This window comes from Ciconia boyciana, chromosome 1 (genome assembly GCF_034638445.1).
Source record: "Ciconia boyciana chromosome 1, ASM3463844v1, whole genome shotgun sequence".
Taxonomy (NCBI): domain Eukaryota; kingdom Metazoa; phylum Chordata; class Aves; order Ciconiiformes; family Ciconiidae; genus Ciconia; species Ciconia boyciana.
This window is the reverse complement of record NC_132934.1, coordinates 216715010-216739004: the sequence shown is the minus strand read 5'-3', so window position 1 is coordinate 216739004 and position 23995 is coordinate 216715010. Positions and strand designations below refer to the sequence as shown.

Here is a 23995-nt window from a genome sequence, read left to right as displayed (position 1 = left end):
GTAAGGTTCTAGCATCATTTGGTGCTGCATGATCTCAAGCAAATCCCTTTCTATTTCCATCTTTCATCCCACCCTGCTGTTTTTAGGCAGTGAACTGAGACAGGTGGGGAAATTTGTCCAAACACAGCATGGCTGGCTTTGCATGTGAAGGTTCAGCCCATGGGACCACACAGCTCTGGGAAAACCCTGTTTTATCTTTAAGAAAATGTGCTCCCATGTGGAAAAGAAATAGACATAGTAACAGTGGGAAACATGACCTTAAGACTAAATGTCGTCTAAAAATGACCTTGCTGTTATCATGATAATTAACTGGGTTTGATGTGCTGGAGGAAGCATCCGTCTATGGACTGTCCAGCCCTGGCACTTTGCAATGGAGGGTTTCACGGTAGAGATGTGGACCATGGCAGCATCAGGCACCACTTTGTCATCCATCTCTGCAGGGCATGGACTGAGCACCAGGAGAAGGACGTCCTACTTTCAGGAGAAGTGCAGATTTCAGTGGGGGTGGTTGAAGGAGCTAAGAAGCAGAGATGGACACACACCAGGGCTAATTTTGTGTTAGCATCACACCAGGGTTAATCCCTACTCCCAGATGACCCAGAACTAAATTGTCAGCCCTCTCCCCGGCATGATTTTGGCCAACTCCATCAAACTGGGGAAATTGTATTAAAATCTCTCTTAGCATTAGAAGTTCAAGCCAGAACAGCTCTCAGTTGATTATTTTTTCATCTGAGCAACAAAATTTCTGAGCACACAATTTTCCCATGTCCGTCTAGCAGCAGCTATTGCAAAGCATGCTCGTTTTAAGCTTCAAATAAAGAAAACAAAATTTAAACATCTTTCTTTAGCAAAATTCAGAGGTTTTAAGCCAGGTTCATGTTTTTCAATTCTTCCTTTCAAATCACCAGACCTGGCAGTGCTGACCGCTGGACTTTATCTCAGCTAGAGAGTTTAATTCCCAATTCCTCCAGCTTCAAACGGGCGTTTTGTTTTACTGAGGCCAACTTTGACATGGCAAAGGCCTAGCATGAGGCACGGAAAAATGCACAAAATGGAAAATTAAACAAAAGCTTCCAGCTTAGCAACTTCCCCTACCCAGAGCTATAAAAATGAACAGTGGAAAGATCTGGATGAATGGATCCTTGCAGCAGACTGCTCATGCCTGGAGATATCACCGCCACCTTCACATGGAAAATCACAACCCAGATTAAGGGGTTTTCCCAGGGTTTTCCCCAAAAAGCACTTGGCTCGGCTGAGTCCTGAGCACAGAATTCCTCTGTCTGGCTCCCCAGGGCTGCTTGTCCTCCACCTTGGCAGAGCTCTCAGAGTCTGATGGTGATTCCCAGAAAGCAGCTCCTGAGACGTGGGTGCAGAGTGTGCACATAAACCAGATAAGCTACGCTCAGAAATTCGGAGGGTGGAGAGGAATCACCGCGATCTCCTCCTGATGTCCCCAGTATCTCCTGCCTCAAGCCCCAGCCCCTCTGATCAGAGCTGTGATCGCTGCAGGGGGTCATGCTGCAAATCTTCAGGCAGGTCGTGGAGTCATGTGCTCAGAGAAAGCAGCCGAGCAGAGCAAAAAACTGCCTTTTCACCACCTTTTCATCACAAAGAGATGCTAAATGCAAATCTCAGCGACCTGCTTGCTTGAGGGTCATGGTCTGAGCAAACTTTGATCATTGGTATTGGGCATGTGGTGTATTTCAAAGCACCAGCGCTATTAAAAGTAAACATAGGGACCCTGGTTGTGCCTTCTTAATCTAAACTTGGGACCTGGCACGGGCCTGTCACAGGCCACTGATCATGGCTAGCACGAGGGGTGCGGTGTGGGAAGCTGCAGCCAGCCACAGGATGAGTCCCCCGTGACTCACGGACCCTCGAGGTCCCTTTTCCCTTGTCCAAAGTGTCACAGCACCATGACACTAGGTAGGCTCCTGTTTCTTTTTCCAGCACCAGCATCACGACTCGAGCAGAGCCAGCCACTGCCGGGCCATTACACCTAACAGTCAAGAAAATTTGGCGCAGTGCTGCTCTTTCACAGCCTCCTTGGAGAAGCCCCAGAGACTGCCCATCCTACAGCAATGGGGTCCAGATCCTACAGCAATGGGGTCCAGATCCTACAGCAATGGGGTCCAGACTCTCTGTTCCCCCCGCTGTGGATTACTACCTGCTTTTTGTTGTTGTTTTATCCTATTTCAGGGGTTGCACCATACAATTTATTAGCCCCAGTCTCCTGCAGCAGCTGGTGGTGGGTCTGGGTGCCCAACCAGGAGCAGAGCATCCCAAGCCAACATCCACAGTCCAAAGTTCCCCCAAAACTGGGAATCTGAGTTCACAGCACAGGGCTGGCATTGCTCAGACCTTGGGGCTGCCTTGTCCAACTCAGCACCCTGGGGTGCCGGAGCTGACTGTGTCCCTATAGGCCTCTAAAACTGGGTGCAGGTGATTTTCAGGAATAGGACCCACTCCTGCAAATACAGCCCTGCAGAGGTCAGGGCTGGAAACAGGGCTGTGCTGTGAGGGTAACTCTGGAGTGATCCCCAAGAAAGCAAAGGGAAGACAAGGGATTTTACCCAGGGGGGATGCAGAGCAGCAGGGAGGGAGTGTGTCTGTGTGCAAAGCCGGCTTGACACCCTCCCTTTTCCCCCATAAGGGGGGTCTGCCAGCTCAGGAGTGGCACAGCCGAGCGTGAGTCCTGCCTCCTTCCTCCTTCTCCTCCTCCTCCTCCTCCTCCCAGATGTTCCCTTGTGTGCAGCCATCTGTTGAGCTCCCTCCTCCCTCCTCCTGCGGGGAAGGGGGCAGCCCGCTTGCCCGGCCAGCTGCACGCCTTGGACGAGGAGGAGGAGGAGGAGGAGGAGGAGGAGGAGGAGGAGGAGGGAGAAGGAGGAGGGAGGCAGGGGACACCCGGCCCCAAGCCTTGCTGCTGCCGGCTCCCGGCGGCACCCGCTCCCCGCCGTGCGAACCGGCGCTGCGCGGCCGCCCCTCCGTGGGAACCGGCCCGGCAGCGGGAACCGACCCCGGCCCCGGTGAGTCCCCCCCTGCCGCCCCCGTCCCCTCCCCAGGCTCGCAGGCAGCCGCCCAGGCAGGGGGTGCAGAGCCGCGGGGTGTTGCAACCCCCCTCACCCCCAATTCTCGGGGTTTTTTTTGGGGGGGAGCTCGCTGTATGGGGGGGGGGCTGAGCCCTCCCTGCCGCCTCCCCGGGGAGCTGGGGATGCGCAGGGCCAGCCCTGGGGGTGGCTGCTGGGGACCTCCCCCCTCCGCCCCAACCTCCGAGTGGGGAAACTTTTTTGGTGTGATGAGTTTGCCTCCCGTGGGGGCTCAGCGGCCGGCGGTGCGGGGGGGCATCGGCTGCAAAACACCTCGGGTGCGGGGTGGGGTGGGGGGGGGAAGGACAGAGGTCTCGGGTGGAGGTAAACTACTTTTTCCCCACCTCTAGCTTTCCCAAAGGGGGAATTTTGGGGTGCAGCGGGGTGCGTACGAGCCCCCAGCCCGGCTCCCTCGCCCCGAAGGGCTGCAACCGGGGTGGGATAAAGAGTCCCCAGCCGGGATCTCTTCCCCTCTCCTTCCCCCGGTGCAATGGTGGTTTGTAGAGTGCTGGGGATTGCCACGGCTGCAAAGTAATCCGAGCAGCAGCTGGAGGCTCCGCACCGCCTCCCGTGCCCGGCTTCGGGGCTTTGATTTCACACAGGGCTCCCTGTCTCCCCTCCTCTCCCCCCCGGCTTTTCCCAGCCCTCCCCTCCCAGCACAGCGGTCGGGGAGAAGAGAGAGAGGATTTTTGGTCGGGTTCTGGTGCTGGGAGGCTCGCAGGGTTCTGCAGCTCACCCAAGGTAAGGGGAGAAAGGAGAAGGGGCGGGGTGGGGGGGGGTTAAAGCTTAGAGAGGGTCGCCTGGATGGGGTGAAGAGGCTGGAAGGTGCAGAGGGGGGATCCTCTCCCCCGGGTTGCGGAGATAAGGGCAGGGCAAAGCTCCCTGCCTCGGAATTTCCCATGCCTTTAAGTGGATTAAGCTGGAGGGGAAGGTGTGTTTGGGGGGGGGAAGGCAGAAAGGGAGAGGAAGCAGACCAGGCTTTATTTGCTCTCTTATTGGGAAAAAAAAAAAAGAAGGGAAAAAAAAAAGAAAGAAAGAAAGAAAAAAAGCTGCTGGTTGTGACTTTTGAAGCAGGAGGTCAGAAAGCACGGGATTCCCCTGATAACGCACACACCCTGTAAACTTTTAAGCCGCTCCATGGAAACTTGCTATTAATGCTGCAGTCATTAAAAGGCGCAGACCACGGCAGATTTATTAGCCCAGTAAACCACAACACGTGCCAGCTCTCTGGAAACAAAAGGGTCCGTCAACTTTACTCTTCTGCTTGGGATTTGGGAAGGCTGGGAGGAGAGCGGCGAGGATGGAGCTGGTGGCTTGTGTCGTGGGGAAGTGGCATCGCCTCCGTTAACCGACGCTTTCCATCGCGGTTAGCTAACATAATTCGGTGGCAGCGAAGGCATTTGAGCGCGGGTGTAACGAGAGCACGGCGAGCCGCGCCAAGCTCACGGCGTTCATCGCGGCGGCCCGGCGAGGAGCCTCCAAGTCTCCCGAGTCGAAAGATTTCCCCGGGTGTCTGCCATGATAAATCAGCTGCCGTTAGCCTGAATAACCGCATTCACTGAAGTTACAGTAGGAAACTTGTCTGGGTGGACACTGTGCCATTGCTCTGCAGAGAGCAGCCAGTGCCGATCGCTGGCGTTGCGCTGAAATATTGCATTGATCGCCGTTCCAAAGCTCGCCTGGCAGCGCATGGGGCTTTATTGCAGCAGCGGAGAGCAGAGCGAATACCGGGAGAAGAGGCACGGTGGAAAGGCAGGGTTAGACCAACGCCTCGCCGATCTCTCCGGGAATAAGGAGCATGCTGGATGTGTTAGATGCTGAAAGGACCAGAGGGAGCCTGGTATGTCTCTGGGAGAATTTGCAGTCTAAACTTGGCTGGCTGCTCGCTGTCAGCAGCCAGGCGCTGCAAAGGCAAAGTGGGTTAGTGTCTGCGGTCATGCTGGCACGGGGCACGGCTCGTGTCCCTTCTCGACCCACGGGAGCCAGTCCCTGTCCCAAAGAGGACACGGGAGGTGCTTGCTCACACGTGGGTCATAAATGGCCCGTCGAGGCCCTGACCTGTGCTCAGCCGTCACCCGTCTCCGCTCCGATGCGGGGTCCCTCTCCGGAGGCGGTGGGTGCACGGGGCGAGCGATGCTCTGGACCGGGGTAGGCAGGATGCTGGGTGGCAGCACCCAGATGGGCTTTCCCTTGCAGCATGCTGCGGGGAGACGCTGCTGGTTTGTGAATGAATTCGAGCAGCTGCTTGCAGAGGCGGTGAGGAGCAATTACAGAATGCCCGGAGGGAACGGGGACGTGACGGACATCCCAGGGGACATTAATTTCTGACGGTGGGGTGGACAGGCAGGGAAGGCTGCAGGGTCAGGGGGAGCGTCTCCTGCACACCCCTATTCTTTAAGATTGAGCGCAAGGAATAAAACAGCATTGCATGGGTGGGAGGAAATTGGGAGAAAAGAGCTGTAAAACAAAAAACATGCAAGTCTTTTTTTTTTTTTTTTTTGCTGTAGGAAAAAGCATCCTGTGCTCCCCCAGCCCCGCAGTGAACAGCACCGTGGGCCACCCTGGCGCGAGACAGAGCTGGGAAAAAAAGGTGAGCCACCGTCTTCTGGAGGTTTAGAGTTTTCCCTCCATCCCTAACTGCTTTTTTTCTCCTCTTTCAGTCTTCTCCCTCCTCCTCCCCACTTGTCAGCTGGTTGATGGGGAGAAGCAGAGGCTGGAGGGTGGGATAAGACAAGGCATCCTTGTCCAGCAGCCCTCCTGACCCCCGGCACCCCCGGGTTGTGCGCGGTAGCCACAGCACTGGCCGCCTGGCAAGCTATCAAAAGAAACTTCCGAATGCTGAGATGTTGAGGGCCGGGAAGAGATAAGGCTGGCTTGAGCAAGCTGTTTCTTGTCTTAAAACTTGGCACCTAAACCTATCAAGGGGAACGTATGAATGGCTCAGCCATTCATTACAGGGAAACCTTGAGATTTTCATTTGTATTGCAATTTTCTTTTTTTTTTTTTTAATTTCCTGGGAGTTTTCGTCGTTCCCTCTTGGAGTATTTAAGATGTGGAGCAGGGGGGGAAGGAAATATGCACTCTGAGAATTGCCCCGGCCTCCCCCCCGCCCCGCTTGCAGACACTGGAAGAGATTAAACCAACCTGGCTGCCTTAGCACGGGACATTCCTGAGTTGCATTAACCAGGCTGAAAATCTGCCTGTCGGAGCAGTGGCAAACTGGAAAAAAACCACTTTATCTTTGCCGTAGCTGAGTGAAGGGCCATGTGCTGTGTGTAATATCTGAGTGCCGGCATCTGTGGGTTTTCTTTTCCTTCCCCTTTCCCTCTTCCTGCTTCTTTTTTGCTGTCCATGTATCTGTGATGGCAGATCTCCTCTCTTTTCTCCTGGTTCATGCCCGGCAGCTCAAACCCAGGGGTGGGGAGAGAAATAAGCAGCTTTTTTTTTTACTTTGAATAAGAGATCCCTCGTCAGAAAAAACTGAGACTTAAACGCAAAGCCGCGGTGTGGCAGATAGGTCAAAGCAGATGTGATTCCTCACCCCCATCACGTCTGAAGTGACAAACATGTGCAGGGCTCTCCAAGTGGGGCAGGACACGACCCTGACCCCAAAATCACCCGTTTTCCTCCCATCCTTAAGAATGAGATCTCTGTAGCAGGGGGCATGGCAAGGCCAAGTTTCACACAGCAGGATGGAGGAGACCCTTCCTCCAAAACCCTTTAATCCCCCTGCAAAGGCTCAGTTCCTACCCAAGGTGCAGCCCCTGTATCTACCCAGGACTGGAGTGTTGCAACCTCTTGCAAGAGATCTCCAGCTCAAAGGATTACAGGATCATAGGGTAACTGAACCTGGCCAGTCTCATGCACGGGGGGGAGCATTGCTCTTCTGGACTGTCCCCAAATGTCCCAGGGTGATGTCCCTATCTCCTGAACTCACAACATGGTGCATGGTGACCTCCCCTGGCTTTGGGGGAAGGAAGACGGTGCAAGGAGCCAGGACCATGTAGCCCATATGGGAGACACATATGAGGATACAGATTTTGGGAAGTTTTACTCTGCTGGTCAGCAAAATCAGGTGGAATTGGGTGAGGAGGTGGTTTAATACAGGGTTAAATGGAAAAGGAAGATGGTTGTGTGAGTCCTGGGAGACTTGCGGCATCTCCATGGCATGGCAGATGTGCCACAGAGCTGTGCCAAAAACAAGGGTACAGGGATGAGGAGAGGATGGAGCCAGGAGACGTGAGCAGCATGGGAGGGCAGAGGTCTCTGGAGAGGCAGGCCTGCTGTTGGCAGCCACCGAGACCGCAGCCACGCTTCAGAGTCCACGAACACTGATTTGAGAGGCACTTAGATACTTCTCCACCACAACCACCTGCCCAGATGTCCTCTTCCTTGTCCCCCAGCCTGGCTGCCCATTTTGCAGAGGGCAAAGCAGGGCTGCTGTCCCCAGGGTGTCCAGACAAGGCAGGAGCTGGACATGGTGCACGAGGTCAGTGGTGGCATTTGGCTGGACCAGTTGTGGCAGTGGTGACATGGGCTGGGGCTTCTGCGTGGGGTGAGACTGAGGAGTATTGGTTTGTGCTCCCTTCCCAGTTAAACTGGTGGGATTTGAACCTGGGGATGGTACCCCCATCCCCACACAGGAATGAACACCACTCGGTCCTGGGGTTAGTCTACCTTAAGGTGTCAGTAGGGAAATCGAGGCACGTAAATGGGGACTCATGGTAACACCAGCAGTGAGAAATGGGTCCTGCCGGGGACATGGCTCTCCCAACCCACTTTAGATGACCTTTCTCTCCAAAACCCCATGCCAGCCAAGATGGACTGTAGCATCCTGGGCCAGGGAGTGGAGGCAAAGAGTTCAGGGGACCCCACCACACCACGTCACTGGGGCGGTCAAGCGTCATCTGGAGTGGGAACCACGGTGAGGATGATGCCCTGTTGCTAAACCCTTTGTCAGCTTTACCCAGACCCCCTTCCCCTCCCCAAATCCCCCTTTCCCAAATCTTGTAGGAGACCTGCTGGGCGTAGCAAATGTCTCGCGCGCTTTGCCAGGCTGGGGGTAGCTCCTGAAGCCCCGGCTGATGCTCTGCTGGGCGTTTTTGCTGGCGTTCATTGTTCGCAGCGTCACGTTGCAAGAATTATTGGGGGGGGGGGGAGAAAGGCCAGGAGGGGAATGAGACAGGAGCCTCCAACTGTGCTGTTTGCAACAATGACGGCCAGGATTGTATTTATTATCTCCTCAGTGGAGGGTCTGCAGCTGCACGCTGAGAGCCACAGGCGGCAAAGAAGCCTGGAGATTATTGTGCATGAAAAAAAACCCCAACCACAAAAATAAATAAAAAGCCCACAAAGAAGCCCTGGGCTGGCTGGGGCAGCACTGAGGGGCACCCAGCCTAACGTTGCCTCCTCGCTTTGCCCTCCCCTATTGAAGCCAGCAGCCCCGCAGAGCTGTTAGGAGAAGGGAGGTTGGGAGCTGCTGCCTTTCAGAGAGCTAAAGCTGCATGGGGTCTTCTTAAAATCCTCCTGCCAGGGCTGGAGGCATTGCCCAGCCAGAGTCCCACCGGGGTGAATTTCTCTTCCCTCTGTTTTTCGCATGATTTCAGCTGGTGCCAGCCGCCTCTGCTTGCCGGAGCCGGGCAGAGAACCGCAACCAAGGCATGCCGTTGGAGGCAGCATTTGGACAGCTGATTTGCAGCCACCTCTGGTTCAAGGAGAAAGAGCTGGAAAGCCCTTAGAGATACAGGATGATGGGGCTGCTATGAGCTATTCGCTCCTGGTGGGTTCTGTCTCGCCAGGAGGAGCAGAGGCATCACCCTGGGATGTATCGTCTTCCCCTGGCACCATCCCTCCTCTCTCTTCCTTCCTTCCCCCTGCCCAGCTCATCCTCTCCAGGGGAACCCATCCATGTCTATCCATGCAGTATGGTCCTTCTGCAGCTCAGGCCAGCCCACTGGGGTGTTTGAAAGCAAACCAGGTCAGGGATGTGGGGTATATTCATAGGGGTACATCCATAGACATCACGCCTTTCCCTCGTGGACCAGACAGCTGCTGGTGGGTCCTTGCAACCTGTGCTCTCCTGGGGTGGGACGTGGCATGTGCCATCCCAGGGACATGCATGGCAGATGGCATTTCCCAGCCAGGCACGCGATGCTATGGCCGAGCAGCTCTATTAACAGTTAAAACCAAGAAGCGTCCATCATGGTTAAGAGGTTTCTTCTCCCCATGCTGCACCTCTTAATGTTTCTTGCTGGCCTGGCGTATGGTGTTTGTCCCAGAGTGCATTCCTCTGGAATTATATCATGTCTCTGGGAGCCAGAGTGCTATGAAAAAGTATCATCGTAGCGGGAACAGCCACAGGAACTGACTGAGGTTGGGGGTCAGGTGTGGGACAGCATTGTCAAGGGCTGAGGCTATAGGAGAAGCTTGCTAGGATCTTTTTAGCTTTTAATAATTGACCAGCTAAGAAATAAAGTCCTGCCTCAGGTGTTCTATGCTTTAAAAATTCACGTCAGCTTGTTGGTTTTCTTAGTCTGACACCAGGAATGGTTGGAGAGGAGGGGGAAGCGTGTGCAACCCTGATGTTGCAGATGAAGCTGTGATCCATCATTTTTAAATTGATCTTTTGCAAAGGGGGATGCAGCCCTGCAGAAGGAGGGTTTAATCCTCCCAGGGTTACTGCTGTGATTTGGGTAAAGCCTGGGTACTCGCAGCCTCCCTCCGTGCACCATGGCAAGCCCTTGGGCATCAGAGATGATGGGGCAGGGGGATCTGTTGGTAGCTTCACAAGGTCCCGCTACAGCAAAATGCATTAGGGATGGTGTAAAACTCCGTATAAACCTCTCCCTTTGCTATGAAGCTCCATGCCAAAGGGCTGGTTCGTAAACCTATTTGTGCCAAAATAACTCCTCTGCAACAGAGACCTCCCGTTCTGGTATGTGTCGCCGGGTTTATGATAAAGATCCTGTTCGGGCTGAGTTTGAGGCGGTTAAGAAAATATTTGTGTTCCTGGCTGAGATGAGGTCTGTGTTATGCTCAGCAAGTGCCGGGAGAGCGAGACCTCCTGTTCCTGGAAATGCTCACTGTTAAAAAGCAGAGGGGGAGAACAGGACACAGGGGCTGTCAGGGGGTAAAAGGATTTGGGGTGGTCACCCCCGGGGTGATGCTGGAGCAGGAGAAAGCCCTGAGCTCCTGCATCCCTTGCAGGCACCTTGTTTGATGCCATGCGTCCCGGGCTACTGGGAACTGCCGATGCTCCCAGTTTGAGCGGTCCTGCAGCTGGCATAGCCAGGAGGCAACGGTGGGGCCAGGATGCTCACGTCCCCTCTGCTCCTGGCGAGCCCCGTGAAACCCCCCCGGTGCTGCTGGGAGGTGCCGTGCTGCACCGACGCCTGCCTTCCCCTGCCCGCAGCCGCTCCAGAGGCTTGGCAAACTTCATTTCCTTCCGAGAACGCCTCCTCCGGGCACAAGCACAGCTCGGCCTGAGGCTGGTGAGCAAAATTGCTTGCAAAAGCCATGGGAGACTATTTCCCCGACCCCGAATAAAACCGCTATTAACCTGACAGCTTCCTGGGCTGAGCAGGGAAGGGGGATTTTTGTGCAAAACCCTGGTGCCGCTGTGATTTAATTCATAATTTGCCCCGTGCTGGAGGTAGCAGTGACTTTTTCCCACTCGAGGTGAAATTCCGAGGAGTTGGGCTGCTGTTTGCTTCCAAGATGTGGCTTTCCGAGGCATGCAGCTCTTGGGGCGGCAGAAACTGTCCGTATTTCAGCCATGGATGTAAATCAGCTGGAACTCGCCTTATAGGCTGGCAGACCTGCCCGCACAGGTTTCCTTTTGTCAGAGCCCAAAATACACTGCACCGCACCTTGATTTCATCCGTGGGGGGGATGAGGGATGCTGGGGGAGAGATTGCACAAGTGGAATAAACTATTAGCTGTTTAAACACTAGGATGATAAATTACCCGTGGCCTCTCGCAAAGCAGATGGGATTTGTGACATTAACAGTTGGAGCAAAGATTATTTTAACAGGGCTTTCCATTTTTTTCATAAGGAAAGGATTTTTTTTTTTTTTTTAACTTTAAAGAAAAAATAGAGCAAAGGCTGTTTCAGCTGAGCAAGGGACATTGCATGTTTGAAAACAAACCCATAGTGTGAAGCTGTAGGGTTTGGAGGTGCTGGGTTCCCTCTCGATCCATCCCCTATGTCTTCTCTGCAGCCTGCGTGGTGGGTTGAAGGGCTGCTTGGTTCTGGCTTTGGGGTTGTGAAATGCTTCTGATGCTTAACAATTTGGCTTTGCTCTTGCTAATCTTATCTATCCCATCCCCTGTAACATCTATGAAAATCTCCCTGAAGGATGGAGAGCATCGGTGCGATGCTGGTTAATCATTGTGGTTTGGGCTCAGCAGTTTCTGTATGTCTGGAGATGAGAAAAGCATACGGAGATAACTGAGATATGGGGAAAAGGAGGAATGGTGTCTTGTTTTTTCCTTTCTCCGCCCTTCTGGCTCTCCACACCCCAAATTCCATGGTTTTTTGGTGAGATTCAAGTCTTGCAGAGATAGACTTGATGCAGAGCAATGTTGTACTTGTCCAGAACTGGGAGCAGCATCTCACCTCTATTTATGGCAGTTTTGTCCCCTCTTGAAATCACTTGAACGGGGACAAAGCACCCTGCAGAGCAAATAAACCACTGACTCAAGATCCGCTTGTCTTGGCTATCTCCTGGGATCCCTGGGGACCCACAGGTCAGAGAGGGGAGATCCCATCCTGAGCCCACCCGTGCCCATCACGCCGCCCACCCTGCTCTGCCTTAAATACAGCCACGTCTCTGCATTGAGGGAGGAGAGACAACTTTTTCTTTCCATCCCAGTTTGGAGCCTATTGTATATTATTCTTCCATAGCCTGGTAACATAAATTCCCGATACCACGGGGTTAATTACTTGCTAACAACTCCCCCTTTGGTGGTGGGGCTCTTGACTGAATGCAAAGGAGGTGCTTTTACATCCATTATTAGAAATCGTTAAAGCAGAAAGGAATTCATAGAGAAATATTTTTCTTTTTTTTTTTTTCCTCATTCCCTGCATTTAATTCTGATTTGCCCCAGTGAGCGGCAAGATGGAGCAAGAAGTGTTCAGGTACCTGCAGGATGATTTTAGCTCCTGTTCAGGCCCTCAGTGTCTCTTTACATTGAGACAGAAGGGCTAACGCCACTGTCCCAGTGGCTGAATTTCCCCCCATCCCAATGCTTGCATGTGTTGGTGGGGGAAATAGGGTGAGGAGAAGAAGACTGGCTTACACGTCCCCTTCTTTATATCCTGATGGGTAATTGGGGATGGCTCTGCTGTCTAGGCAGCTTTGCACTTCCCACTGATAAAACCTTCAGTGAAGTGAAGGGTGATAACTTATCACCCCAAAGTGACTTGTGCAATGGCTCCTGATGGAGGGCTCCTTGAAATGGAGCTGAATTTAGAAGAGCCAAGGGACTAATTCTCATCCTGCTGTCACTGACACCTAGAGTAACTCCCAAACCTATCCAAGCAAATGCAGGACCAAACCTAAATAGCAGATACTTCTTGGATTTTCATTAGCTGTCCTCTCCCTAAATCCAGGAAGTCACAAACACCAAGTATAAAACCGGTATTTGCGAAGCGTACCCCAAACCAGAAAACAAAACATAACTAATGGGTCAGAAAGCCCTGTTCCCATTTACACCAAAACTCCTTTGTGAGGAAGCACTAATTGGTTTAACAAGTTTTATAGAGGGGGTAAACACAGCCCTTTGCTGCACGCATGCGAGGACCCCTTCTGCAGGGAAGAGCCGGTCTGAGGCAGGCAGAGCAAAAGCCTGGGCGACCTTTACTTTCAATGAATTCACATACAAAAAAAAAAGAGTAACCTTGTCAGCAGCAGTTTCTTTATCATGTGAGGGGTGTGTGCCTGCGAGTTAAGGGATTAATAGTCTCTGGTTGTAGGCTGGTTTGAGCCAGTTTTGCTGTCTGCTGCCATTGGCGCATGGGATCTGGAGACCGGGCTGCGATTGCATCTGTGGCGTCATTTGGACTCAGCCTGGGACGGTCCACGCTGGAAAACTGTAGCTGTTACTAGTGCTGCACTTTAGTCGATAGCTATTCTTATTTTACAGATTAATTAACTGGAGCAGGGGGGGAAAAGGTCTCTGAAGCAATTTTGTTGTTGGAGAAGCAACTCAGGAGCATCCTGGTGCTCCAGAGCTGCCGTCCCAGCTGCCTCTTGCAGCCTCTCAAGTATTTAAAGAGAGAAAGAGCCAACTATCTCTTTTTTTTTTTTTTTTTTTTATTGCAGTCTGGAGGATTTATGGCCTCAATCATAACCTATGCAGCTTGTTTCACTTTCCAATAGCATTCCCTTTCCCCTGCCCCCAATTAGTGAATGCGGCCAAGTGGGTCTTGTGGGCCTTGCTATAAAGACTTTGCTTTTTTCACTTGGCTGATGCAAGAGGCAGAAGACAATCCCCAAATTTTCTTCCTGATGAAATATTGTTGCTAATCCACCTCCTCCATCCTTTGCTAGAACAGCAACTGTATTTGGGACAGGCGGACTCCAGCCCTTCCTTTTTGCCTCTTTCCTTTAAAGATTGCTCTATTTGCTGTTAATCCAGAACTAATCCAGCAGCACATTGGCAAGAAACCTGGAAATTACCAGGATCAGTCCACTGCGTCTTAGACGCACGGAGATTCATGTCATACCTGATCTGCTCTAATGGTGGGCTGCTGGTGAAAAGACAGGTCCTGTTTTCCCCATTCCCGCGTCAGAGCTGGTAACCCTGCAGCTGGGCAGCCTGATTTGCTGGAAAACTGACCCACCACAGGGAGAAAAGGAAGATTAGGGGTTTTTTGTTGGATGAGTGAGCTGAACTGATTGATCCTGGGTGCACCTGGTTGTTGGGTGGGACTTGGGTTTGGAGGATGCAGCCAGGGATGGGGTGTGAAGCAGCAGCCCAAGGAGAGCAGGCATCCCGCTCCACCATGGTCAAGGGAGAGATGGGGCATCTCCAAGGGTGGGTCTGGTCTTAGGTGGGTTTCATCCCCTTCTGGAGAAATTTCTTTCTCTTCACACCATCATAGAGACAACCTGGGGTTTCTGCGCTTCTTACTTAAGCTTCATTGGGTGACTTTGGGTCTTCAGCCCTGACTCCAGCTGTATTTCAGCTGATGCTTTTCCAAATGACATGTTCGGGGAGGCCAAGCTGTGCAGCATGAACTGGAGGGCCATTTCCTGACTCTATCAAACAACGAACTTTCAAACACCTCCCCCTTGTATTATTTTTTAATTATTCCTTGATTTTTTGCTCTAGGGATTTCCAGCTTGGTGGTTGTCAAGGCAACCAGAGGTAGCCTAGGTAGCATCCTCTTCATCTCCGCATTTCCGAGGGGGGGACCGGTCCCCAAGCAATGGCCTTCCATCCAGGGTGGGATGTGCTAGCACATCTCCCTCGGGTGGGAACGAGGTGGCAAAGTCTCAGCTGTGGATCGGGGAAGACTAGTGAGAAAAGTCTTTAAGGAAGAGGAGAGGGAGGAATCAAGTGCAGTGAGAAGAGTGAATTTGCAACAACACCATAACAGGCCTTTCCTCTCTCCCACCACCCCAACCATCAGCTGAGATCTGGGTTTCCTCTGCAATCTAGTTTTAAAATCAGATTTTAACGGGGTTTTTTTGGCAGGGAAATCTCAATGTGATGTTTCCACCTGGGTCCTGCCACACAATGGTGCAGGGGATGAGCAGAGCAGGAAGGAGGCATCAGGGCTTCTACAGGCTCAGGGAGAGATGTGGGTTCTGGGGAGAAGGCTAGCACCCTGCTAGGGGCTTGGTCCAACCTTGGCTCCATTACCCACCATTGGGTCTCCTTGGGGTTGTCTCAGGATGTTTGTCATGCAGAAAGGACGAGCAAGATACAAAGACCAGAGCCCTGCAGCCACTCCGGGCACCTGAAACGTCGGGGACAATGCTGCACCCCCAGCAGCTCCTGTTGAAATCAGTGGGTATAACAAGCCCCCCAGAGCTGTCAGATGGCCAAAATTTATCCCTGGGATCTCTCCATACCACAGTAGCCATAGAAATGAAGAGGTCATGGCTGAACCAGCCTGAGAACAGACTGTTTTCTCCCGGTGGCTTTCCCCTCGTCATCCCAGGTGATGGGGCTGGTGGTTTCTGGCCCGTGGTGTTTCCTCCAGGTGAATCTCCCTAGTGCTGCAGGAGGAGAACTCATCTTCCTTTTACAAGGGGATACCTTGGCTTCCTGCCTTTATCAACAGAGCAGCTCGTAGGCAGCAATCCAAAGGCAATTTGATGCGGTTTCAAATGCACGCTGTACACAGATGAACTGTAAATGCCTGCGGCATGTTTCTTTCCCCATTTCAAAGAGCACTATCGATTGCTCCATGCAATGATGAAGCATGCCTGTACCTGACTAAGCTCTTCGCTGATTATCTGGCAATGCAGGAGTCTCTTTCTTGGACTGGAAGATGACCAGTACCTTTATTTCTCCTATCTTTTATCAGAGGTATTGGCCAAGTGGCTTGTTAGCCTATGAATGCTTCATGCTGCTTCATAAGGGAGCCTTTAACTGGTAATAATGGATTGCATCTCATCTGCAAAGCAATTGCAGAGCCAGTAAGGGAGAATTTGGGGCGGTGCTGCAAGGAGGGAAGAGGCAATAGATGCTGTGCAAATACTTAAGCTGAGCTTTGTGTACTGCATTTCAGCTGTGTAATGTTTTGTGCTTGCTGCTGGCTGGAGCCATGGATGGAGTCACTGTATTTGCCCACTTCTGGCGATCATTTTTGAGGCTGATGGGGAAGGGAATTCCCATGCCAAAAGGGGTTTGAGCAGTCACATATCAAAGCCCAGTGTTGGCTTTGATTCTTCTCTCGGTTAAACTAGGACTTTGGAGATTGCCCTCTTGCTTTTCTTCAGGTGGCCCAGCAGGAGCCCATGAAGGTCTTACCAGTGCTCAGAAAGCCAAGTCTCACACTGATGTGTCTTTGGACCTGCTGGGGTCTGATCCAGCTCCCACCGGAGCCAACAGGATGTCATGAGGAACTGAGCTGGGCTTTCAAAGGAGAAGTTAGGAGGTGCTTTCCCTGTTGAGACATCAAGTGGGAATAGCCACTGGGTGGGATTTGTGAGAAGAAACACCAGTAGACTGAGCTGACACTAACGCAGGTACTTCCCTGTACATGAGACATTTAACATTTGGCTTTTTGCTTTTTGAGTTTCCAAAGAGCTCCCCACTGCTGTAATTTCCCCTGGTAATAAAACATTTCAGTGCATTCCAAATGCAGCTTCATGAAAAAAAAGTAGTATTTGGTTTAGGAGGGACTGCAGAAGGGAGCAAGCTATGGTCTGTCTGCACAGAACCACAGGGGATCAGCCTTGATGTCATTAGGAAAGGGATATCTGGAAACGTGTCTGCAGAAAGGAGCTCTACCCCCTGCGTTCCCTCTGCACACATATGTGTTTTCTCAAGAAACAGTTGAATGGGTTGGGACTAGGGCTCATCTTACTGATTTTCTGTTGTTTCTATAGAATAATGGACCCTGGAGGATTGCGTGTTGGCCTTTAGCAATGCTTTGGTTGCAGGCTATTTGGCCAGAGTCCCAGTTTCTGCTCTCTATTTGCAGGAGGTCTGGGAGTTACCACCAGACAAGTCAGATCAATGATCAGGACAATATTTTTGCAGTGCTTTTTCCCCTTTGCACTTGTTTTGCACATTGGCAAGTAGTCCCTGGTGGATCTCCTGGGAAGGAGAGCAGGGCCAAGAAGACCATGCTGAAAAGGGAGAGAAACTGCTGCCAAGGGGTAGGTGAGGGAAGATGAAGTGTGAATTTCTAGGAAATGGTCCTGTGAAGGTGCAAGGGCTGTGGGGAAGGCATCTCTACCAGATCAAAGGGTGTGTGGGAAAGATGATACTGCAAGGAAGTTAATAAAGTGCTTTTAAACAGCAGTGGGAAAGGTGAGAATAGAAACCAGGGGGGCTGAGGTGGGGATTGGAACATGTGTATAAAGGGATTTTTTTTTTTTTGCTAAATGAATGCTTGGCATGTGAGTCTCTGTTTATCACCAGCAGCATAGCCAAAGACCAGTGCTGATGGATCTGCTTGCCTGGTTTTGTGGGAGCTTTTGTTGCCAGCCTCCTGGAGACCTTGTTTGTAAGGCATGAGGAGCTGTCACCCATGACTGCAATGGGAACCAACAAGGACAGCCCTTGCTGCTGCTGCTGACCTGCAAGATGCTGGCATACTCCAATTTACCCTCTCCAGAGATGCAGAGCTAAAGCTTTTTTGGCTGGATGTTGAAATCACGCAGCGGCTGTTGCCCACAGTTGTGCAGAGGAGCTGTTAAGATGTGATCTGAAAAGGTCCAGCAAAGCCAGTGAGGTGCAGATCAGATCTGTTCCTGCCTCGACTGTGACAATGGAGGGACAGAAATGTCTTAGATTGAGGAGGGACAAAACCAGAAGGGTGGAGAGAGCTCCTTGCTTGCAGTACTTAATGTAATTAGCAAAGACTCCCCAGAGGCTCTATATGAAATGAATTGGCTCTCTCCAGTCGATGCCTGTGCAGGACACTGGGCCCACCACAGCAGAGTCTGGGTTAGACTGAGCAGTCTTCACTTGATCAGGTGAGGAGCCAAGTGGCCGTTGTCTTTCCTGCCTGCCACCAGCCCGAGGAGGGTTGGTTTTAGCCCTCTTTTTTAGTCAGTTGACATAAAGCAATGAGCCTACTTCTAAATTTGCATCTGAAGTCTAAGCAAGGGAGACGTGCTGTCCGTTTGGGCAGTAGGCAACTGGCCTTTCTAGCTGTTCATCCTGGACGATGTTCTGATGATGCCGTTATCTCTGTCATCTATAGGAAATTTGAACAGAGTTTTGGTTTTTCCTTCCCTGATAAGGGTTTTGGACACCTGAGGCTCCCACTGGGCGCACAGCCTACATGATTTCTCCGACCTGTCAATGCAGGGTCTTGAGCCCGGCTCTCCCAAATCTCACGTGATGCCCTGACTTGAAGACCTCTGTGTGCTGAAGTTTGCCAGGCTGTAAAATGACTCAGGGTTTGAGCTGTCATTTAGCTTCTTCCATGGTCCAGTCAAAAGGATGCATGTTGGATAGATCTTACACACAGAATCACACAGAATCGTATAGGTTGGAAAAGACCTTTAAGATCATCGAGTCCAACCGTAAACCTAACACTACCAAGACCACCACTACACCATGTCCCTAAGCACCTCATCCAAACGTCTTTTAAATACCTCCAGGGATGGCGACTCCACCACTTCCCTGGGCAGCCTGTCCCAATGCTTGATAACCCTTTCAGTGAAGTAAAATTTCCTAATATCCAGTCTAAACCTCCCCTGGCGCAACTTGAGGCCATTTCCTTGCTTTAAGGCCATTTCCTTGAGGCCATTTCCATCTTGCTTTAAGGCAGCCTACTGTTCTTACAGCTAATTTCCAGTTGTGTCTTAACTTGGTTATATCTGCAAAGACTGTTAACCCAATATTTTTTGTCACATTAATTTCCCAGTGGGGCTCACAACATGAGAGACAAAGTGGTAGGGACATCCATGCTATTTAAGGGTGTACTGAATCTATCCCTTTGGAAAGACAGAGAAGACTGCATGAGTCAAACTGTTACACATCTTCAGTAAAGTAATTTATATGGCAATTAAATCTATTTTCTTACCATCTTGTTTTCCAGGTCAACAATGCAGTTCCTAGCCTGGTTCAATTTGCTGCTTCTCCTTCCTTGTTTTGGTACCACCAAAACCTGCTTCCCTGGCTGCCACTGCGAAGTGGAAAGCTTTGGTCTCTTTGACAGCTTTAGCTTGACCAAGGTGGACTGCAGTGGAATAGGCTCACACATTGTTCCTGTCCCAATCCCTCTGGATACTTCCTACTTGGATCTATCATCAAACAAACTGGAAACAATCAATGAATCGATGCTTACTGGCCCTGGATACACCACCTTGGTGAGCCTCGACCTGAGCTACAACAGAATTGCCAAGATTTCCTCCACAACCTTCTCCAGGCTTCGGTACCTGGAGTCCTTGGACCTGAGTCATAACTCTCTGGAAGTCCTTCCAGAGGACTGTTTCTCCAGTTCTCCTCTGGGCGACATAGATTTGAGCAATAACAAGCTTTTGGATATAGTTATGGACGTTTTTGCTTCAAAAGGTCAAGGAAAACCCCTGAATGTGGATCTATCCAATAATATGCTCAGCACAATTACGAGGCACCGTGAAAAGAGCATCCCCAACATCCAGAACTTAAATCTTTCTGGAAACAGGCTAATGTCTGTGCCAAACCTTCAAGGGATTCCTCTCCGATACTTAAACCTTGACGGGAACCCTCTAGTCAAGATTAAGAAAGGAGATTTCACGGGGCTGAAAGATTTGATTCATTTATCCCTCAGCAGCCTGCGTGGCTTTGGAGAGTTATCTCCTTACAGCTTCAAGGAACTACCAGCCCTCCAAGTTCTGGATTTATCCAGCAATCCCAACCTGAAGTCACTGACTGCTGAAGTTATATTTGGTCTGAACTCCCTACAAGAGCTCAACCTCTCTGGGACAGGCGTGCCATCCTTACCAAAGACTGTGCTGAAATACCTGCCTTCCATCAAAAGCATCACCTTGGGGAAGAACATACAGTGTCTTAAGACCATCAAAGAAGGACAGTACCACCGACAAATTGGGCTGACCAAAAAAGAGGTCCTCAGTTGCCACGACAGCCACGGGTCCGTAGCAGCAGCGCCTTACGTTTCGTGATGAAAACTGGGGAGAAGGGGTGGGGAAGGGAGGGCGGGGGGTCGTGGGATTTGTACAGGTGTCGGACTGAGATGGCTTGCAGTGTGCCTTTTGTAAACTGTTGATAATTTATATATTTGTATATGCCAATACTTGATTGTTTGTGGATTTTATAAACTCTCAAATCCTGGCCCACATCATCTGCAGGCTCCAGATTTTGCCCAGTGCATTGAGTTCCTGCATGCAGCCCGTTAGCTCAAGAGCGGTGATGCTGGACAACAGGGACCAAGCTGCTCTGTAGGTCCCAGGGCAGAACAGCCGGCCTGGAGCACACCTTTGTGCCCCAGACACGTTTGTAGGAGCAAAGCTACGTCTCTCCAGAGCACACACCAAAACGTACCAACTCCGTAGCTGCTTGGTTACAAACCCATGCATCATCCTTTTTTTAATTATTACTCCCCAAGAAGTGCCTTCTGGATGTTGCCTTCATTAGCAGCACCCTGTTCCCAGTCATGCACTTTCAGTCTTGAAGAAACATTTCCAGACAAACCTGAATACAGGGTGCTCCTAATGTGCTGCTTTCTACATGTTATTTGCATAGGTCAATAAAACTTTTCCCACAAAAGGCGAGAACTTTTCCCACAATTTTCTCCCTATTTTCCCACCTCGATCCTTTTCACATCAAATTACTTCAGGTCCAACCTTGGCAATGTCTCGTCTTTCTAACCTTAGCGACCTGTTGCTCAGAGATGATGTGCAGCAGAGCAAGGGGAGCAGAGGGGTCTGCCAACAGCTGCATCTCACCCAGGAACCAGCCTCCGATGAAGCAAGTTAACTGAGCTGCAAAGTGAAGAGATCATGTAGCCTAGCTTAAAAAAAAAACAACCCTCCTCCCTTTCTGGGGAAGCTTGGAAGGAAACCTTGACAGAGATTCTTGTCTTGACGACCTTATCAAACCACGACGCAGATCCAGAGGATGTGGCAAGCTGTCTCCATGTTGACGTCCCCCGTCTGAACACATCTGCGACTCAGCTGGGCTCATGTGAGGCAATTTCCAGGGCTGAAACTCTCTCCAGAACGTGCCAGGGGAAGAATTAATACTGACGCCTGCGACCCTGGAGCGCTTTGCCTATCAGGGGAAAGATCTTGGGTTTTTTTTTTCCAGAGTTGTGGTTTTTCTTTCACTCACACAGCTCCTTGGCTGCCAACTGAAATCTGATAAAAAGCCTGGTCCTCAGAGATTTACTAATTTTTTCCTCCATTGCTGAAATGCTGGCAAAGCAAAGGGGAGCCCCTCTCATCCCCCTTCTTCTCCAGGCTAGGAGAAAGCGGGGGAAGGCAGCACAACTTGACTCGGTGTCATCTGTGAAGCCTTCAACCTGCTTATAGGAGCTCCTCTAGTGGAGGTGTCTGCTGAGGTCTGGCACGCTCTGGTCCACATCTGGCACGCTCTGTCCTGGGAATGGGAAGGGATGTTGTGGATGGGGGTCCTCCTCGGGTTGGTGTGCAGCTTGGTCTCTAAACCCAACCTTGCATCAGGGCAACCTTCAATGTTTGAAGCTGGTTTAGGGAGGTCCATGCACAGGTGATGCAGATATAAACCCATTCCACAGCACTTCTTGGGAGTGCTGGGAGGAGCTCAAGCTTTGTCCTTGCACCCCCAAAGTTCTTTGCAAATGGAAAACCTGTTGCCCAAAGCAGCTGTCTCCAGGGATGGTTGAAACCCACTGAGCCCATAAAAGCCAGAGTCAACCCCTCACTTTGGATACTGAAATCCCTCTCCCACTTTTTCATCCATCTCCTTTTCAATGATTTGTTTGCGAAACTTAGGGTGGGATTTTAACCCTTTCGTTCAGTGCTGGGGGTTTTCCCCCTCTGCTGAGCCTTTGCAATGCTCAATCAGCCTTCACAGTCACAAGAAACATTGATTTTCTTAAAAAGGCAATGGGACTGCCTACAGGCAGGGATCTGGAGGGGAACAGCAACCAACTGCAGTGCAAGACAGGGGCAGTTTGGGAGGGAGGAGGTGTTTTTTAGTGGATTTTGCCTTTTTAAGAGAATTCTTTTCTGCTGGCAGAAAATGTAATTTTTAGAAAAGTTGTTTAATTTTATAAGTCTGCACATAGATGAAATGTTTCGGGGATCACACACTGTCAAAGTTACTGTCTTTGCGCCACTGTGGTAAATTTAAAACCCGGTGTGACAATCCAATTGAAGACTGCAAGATTTCCTTGTGTAATCTCACGCTGGCTGCTAGCTAAATAAGTCTTAGCAAAAGCTGGCAAATACCGTTGCTGTGTTAGTTTGTGTTTTTTTTTAAAGAACCTCTGCAGCATTGTAAGGCTTCGTGATTACTCACAATATAATAAAGTGATTTGGAGGAGAATAAACCCAGATCCCCCGGATTTATTGCCTTAGTGCTGGGAGGGCGGCAGCTGTCGCTGGGTCTGAAGCGCAACACGGCTTCTCTCCTTGCTCTGCTCAGCCCCACCAGCCTCACAAGTGTTGCCTCTCCAAACTGGGGACAGGATTTGTCCCGCTGTGTTTGGCTCGCTGGGCTCCTCACTGGCAGAAAGGCTTGAGAGCTTCACTGGCGAACTGAAAGGAAATTATGAACACGTGGCAGTGAAGTAGCACAAGAGTATCTGGAGCAAATTTCCTGCTCCAGGATCTGCTCCAAAGCTTTTCAGAGATGGTGGGGATTTCTTCATGGATTTGGCCAATCTGGGACACGGTCTGCTAGAGTCGAAAGGCCGGATTTGCAGAGTGGGTGATGCAGGGAGTCCCTACGAGCTCTTTCACAAAACCATGGGGGTGGGACTGGAGGATGAAGGGATGGAGAGCAGCCCTGCAGAGAAGGACTTGGGGGTACTGGTGGGTGAAAAGCTGGACATGAGCCAACAATGTGCGCTCGCAGCCCAGAAAGCCAACCGTATCCTGGGCTGCAGCCAGAGCAGCGTGGCCAGCAGGGCGAGGGAGGGGATTCTGCCCCTCTGCTCCGCTCTGGTGAGACCCCCCCTGCAGTGCTGCGTCCAGCTCTGGGGTCCTCAGCACAGGAAGGACATGGAGCTGTGGGAGCGGGTCCAGAGGAGGCCATGAAAATGGTCAGAGGGCTGGAACACCTCTGCTGTGGAGAAAGGCTGGGAGAGTTGGGGTTGTTCAGCCTGGAGAAGAGAAGGCTCTGGGGAGACCTTATAGCGGCCTTCCAGTACTTAAAGGGGGCTGATAAGAAAGATGGGGACAGACTTTTTAGCAGGGTCTGCTGCAACAGGACAAGGGGTGATGGTTTTAAACTAAAAGAGGGGAGATTCAGACTAGATCTAAGGATGACATTTTTTACAATGAGGGTGGTGAGGCACTGGCCCAGGTTGCCCAGAGAGGTGGTAGATGCCCCATCCCTGGAAACATTCAAGGTCAGGTTGGACGGGGCTCTGAGCAACCTGATGTAGTTGGAGATGTCCCTGCTCATTACAGGGGGGTTGGACCAGGTGACCTTTAAAGGTCCCTTCCAACCCAAACTGTTCTATCGTTCTATGATTCTACACACATGGTCCAGCTTCAGCACTGCTGCTGCGTGGAGGGCTAAGAGCATGCAGAGCCATTGCAACCAAAGAGTAAATAGAAGCATCTCAGGAGGGCTTTGCCTGCTTTTAAATAGCAAATTTAATTTTAAGCACTTTTTGATGCTGTGCATAAAATTGATGCAAGCAGACACCCAGTGAGGAAACCGCCCCCGAGAAGCTGCAGCATTCCCAGTCCTCCCAAGCCTGAAGGAACAACTGCATCTTCCACCCAGGCAGGAAGAGCTGCAGGTTCTCCGTCTGCCTCCCAAGACTGCCCTGTCCTCCAGGATGTCATGCAAGGTACAGTCAGACTATAACCTGGGGGTAGACATCTCCAGGAGTGTCCAGATCCTGCTCCCAGCACTGTTATGGACTGCAGGGGAAAAGCCATCATCAACCTTTACAGAATCACAGAATCACAGAATCGTATAGGTTGGAAAAGACCTTTAAGATCATCGAGTCCAACCGTAAACCTAACACTACCAAGACCACCACTGCACCATGTCCCTAAGCACCTCATCCAAACGTCTGTTAAATACCTCCAGGGATGGCGACTCCACCACTT

The 23995-nt window shown here is 51.2% G+C and overlaps 1 protein-coding gene across 6 annotated transcripts; it reads left to right on the top strand.

Annotated features, from left to right (window-relative positions):
• Positions 1-2867: 2867 nt before the first annotated feature.
• TSKU (tsukushi, small leucine rich proteoglycan) lies at positions 2868-22252 on the top strand. 6 transcript variants are annotated; one of them, XM_072850883.1, is made up of 6 exons: positions 2871-3026; positions 3730-3827; positions 4793-4926; positions 5594-5676; positions 18823-19857; positions 20600-22252. In XM_072850883.1, exons 5-6 carry the CDS (start codon positions 18830-18832, stop codon positions 20700-20702), a joined length of 1131 nt encoding a protein of 376 aa, XP_072706984.1. In that variant the 5' UTR covers positions 2871-3026; positions 3730-3827; positions 4793-4926; positions 5594-5676; positions 18823-18829; the 3' UTR covers positions 20703-22252. The 6 variants fall into 6 exon arrangements, with proteins under 6 accessions (XP_072706981.1, XP_072706985.1, XP_072706984.1 ...); XM_072850881.1 differs by having other exon boundaries at positions 4761-4926; XM_072850884.1 differs by lacking the exon at positions 3730-3827 and having other exon boundaries at positions 2870-3026.
• The last annotated feature ends 1743 nt before the right edge of the window (positions 22253-23995 follow it).

Excerpts from the sequence above, each read along its gene's own strand:
- TSKU (XM_072850880.1), top strand. The coding sequence starts at position 18,830 with ATGCAGTTCCTAGCCTGGTTCAATTTGCTGCTTCTCCTTCCTTGTTTT. Across the intron at positions 19,858-20,599 it reads AGTTGCCACGACAGCCACGG|CGACCTGTTGCTCAGAGATG; the intron begins GTCCGTAGCAGC and ends TTCTAACCTTAG.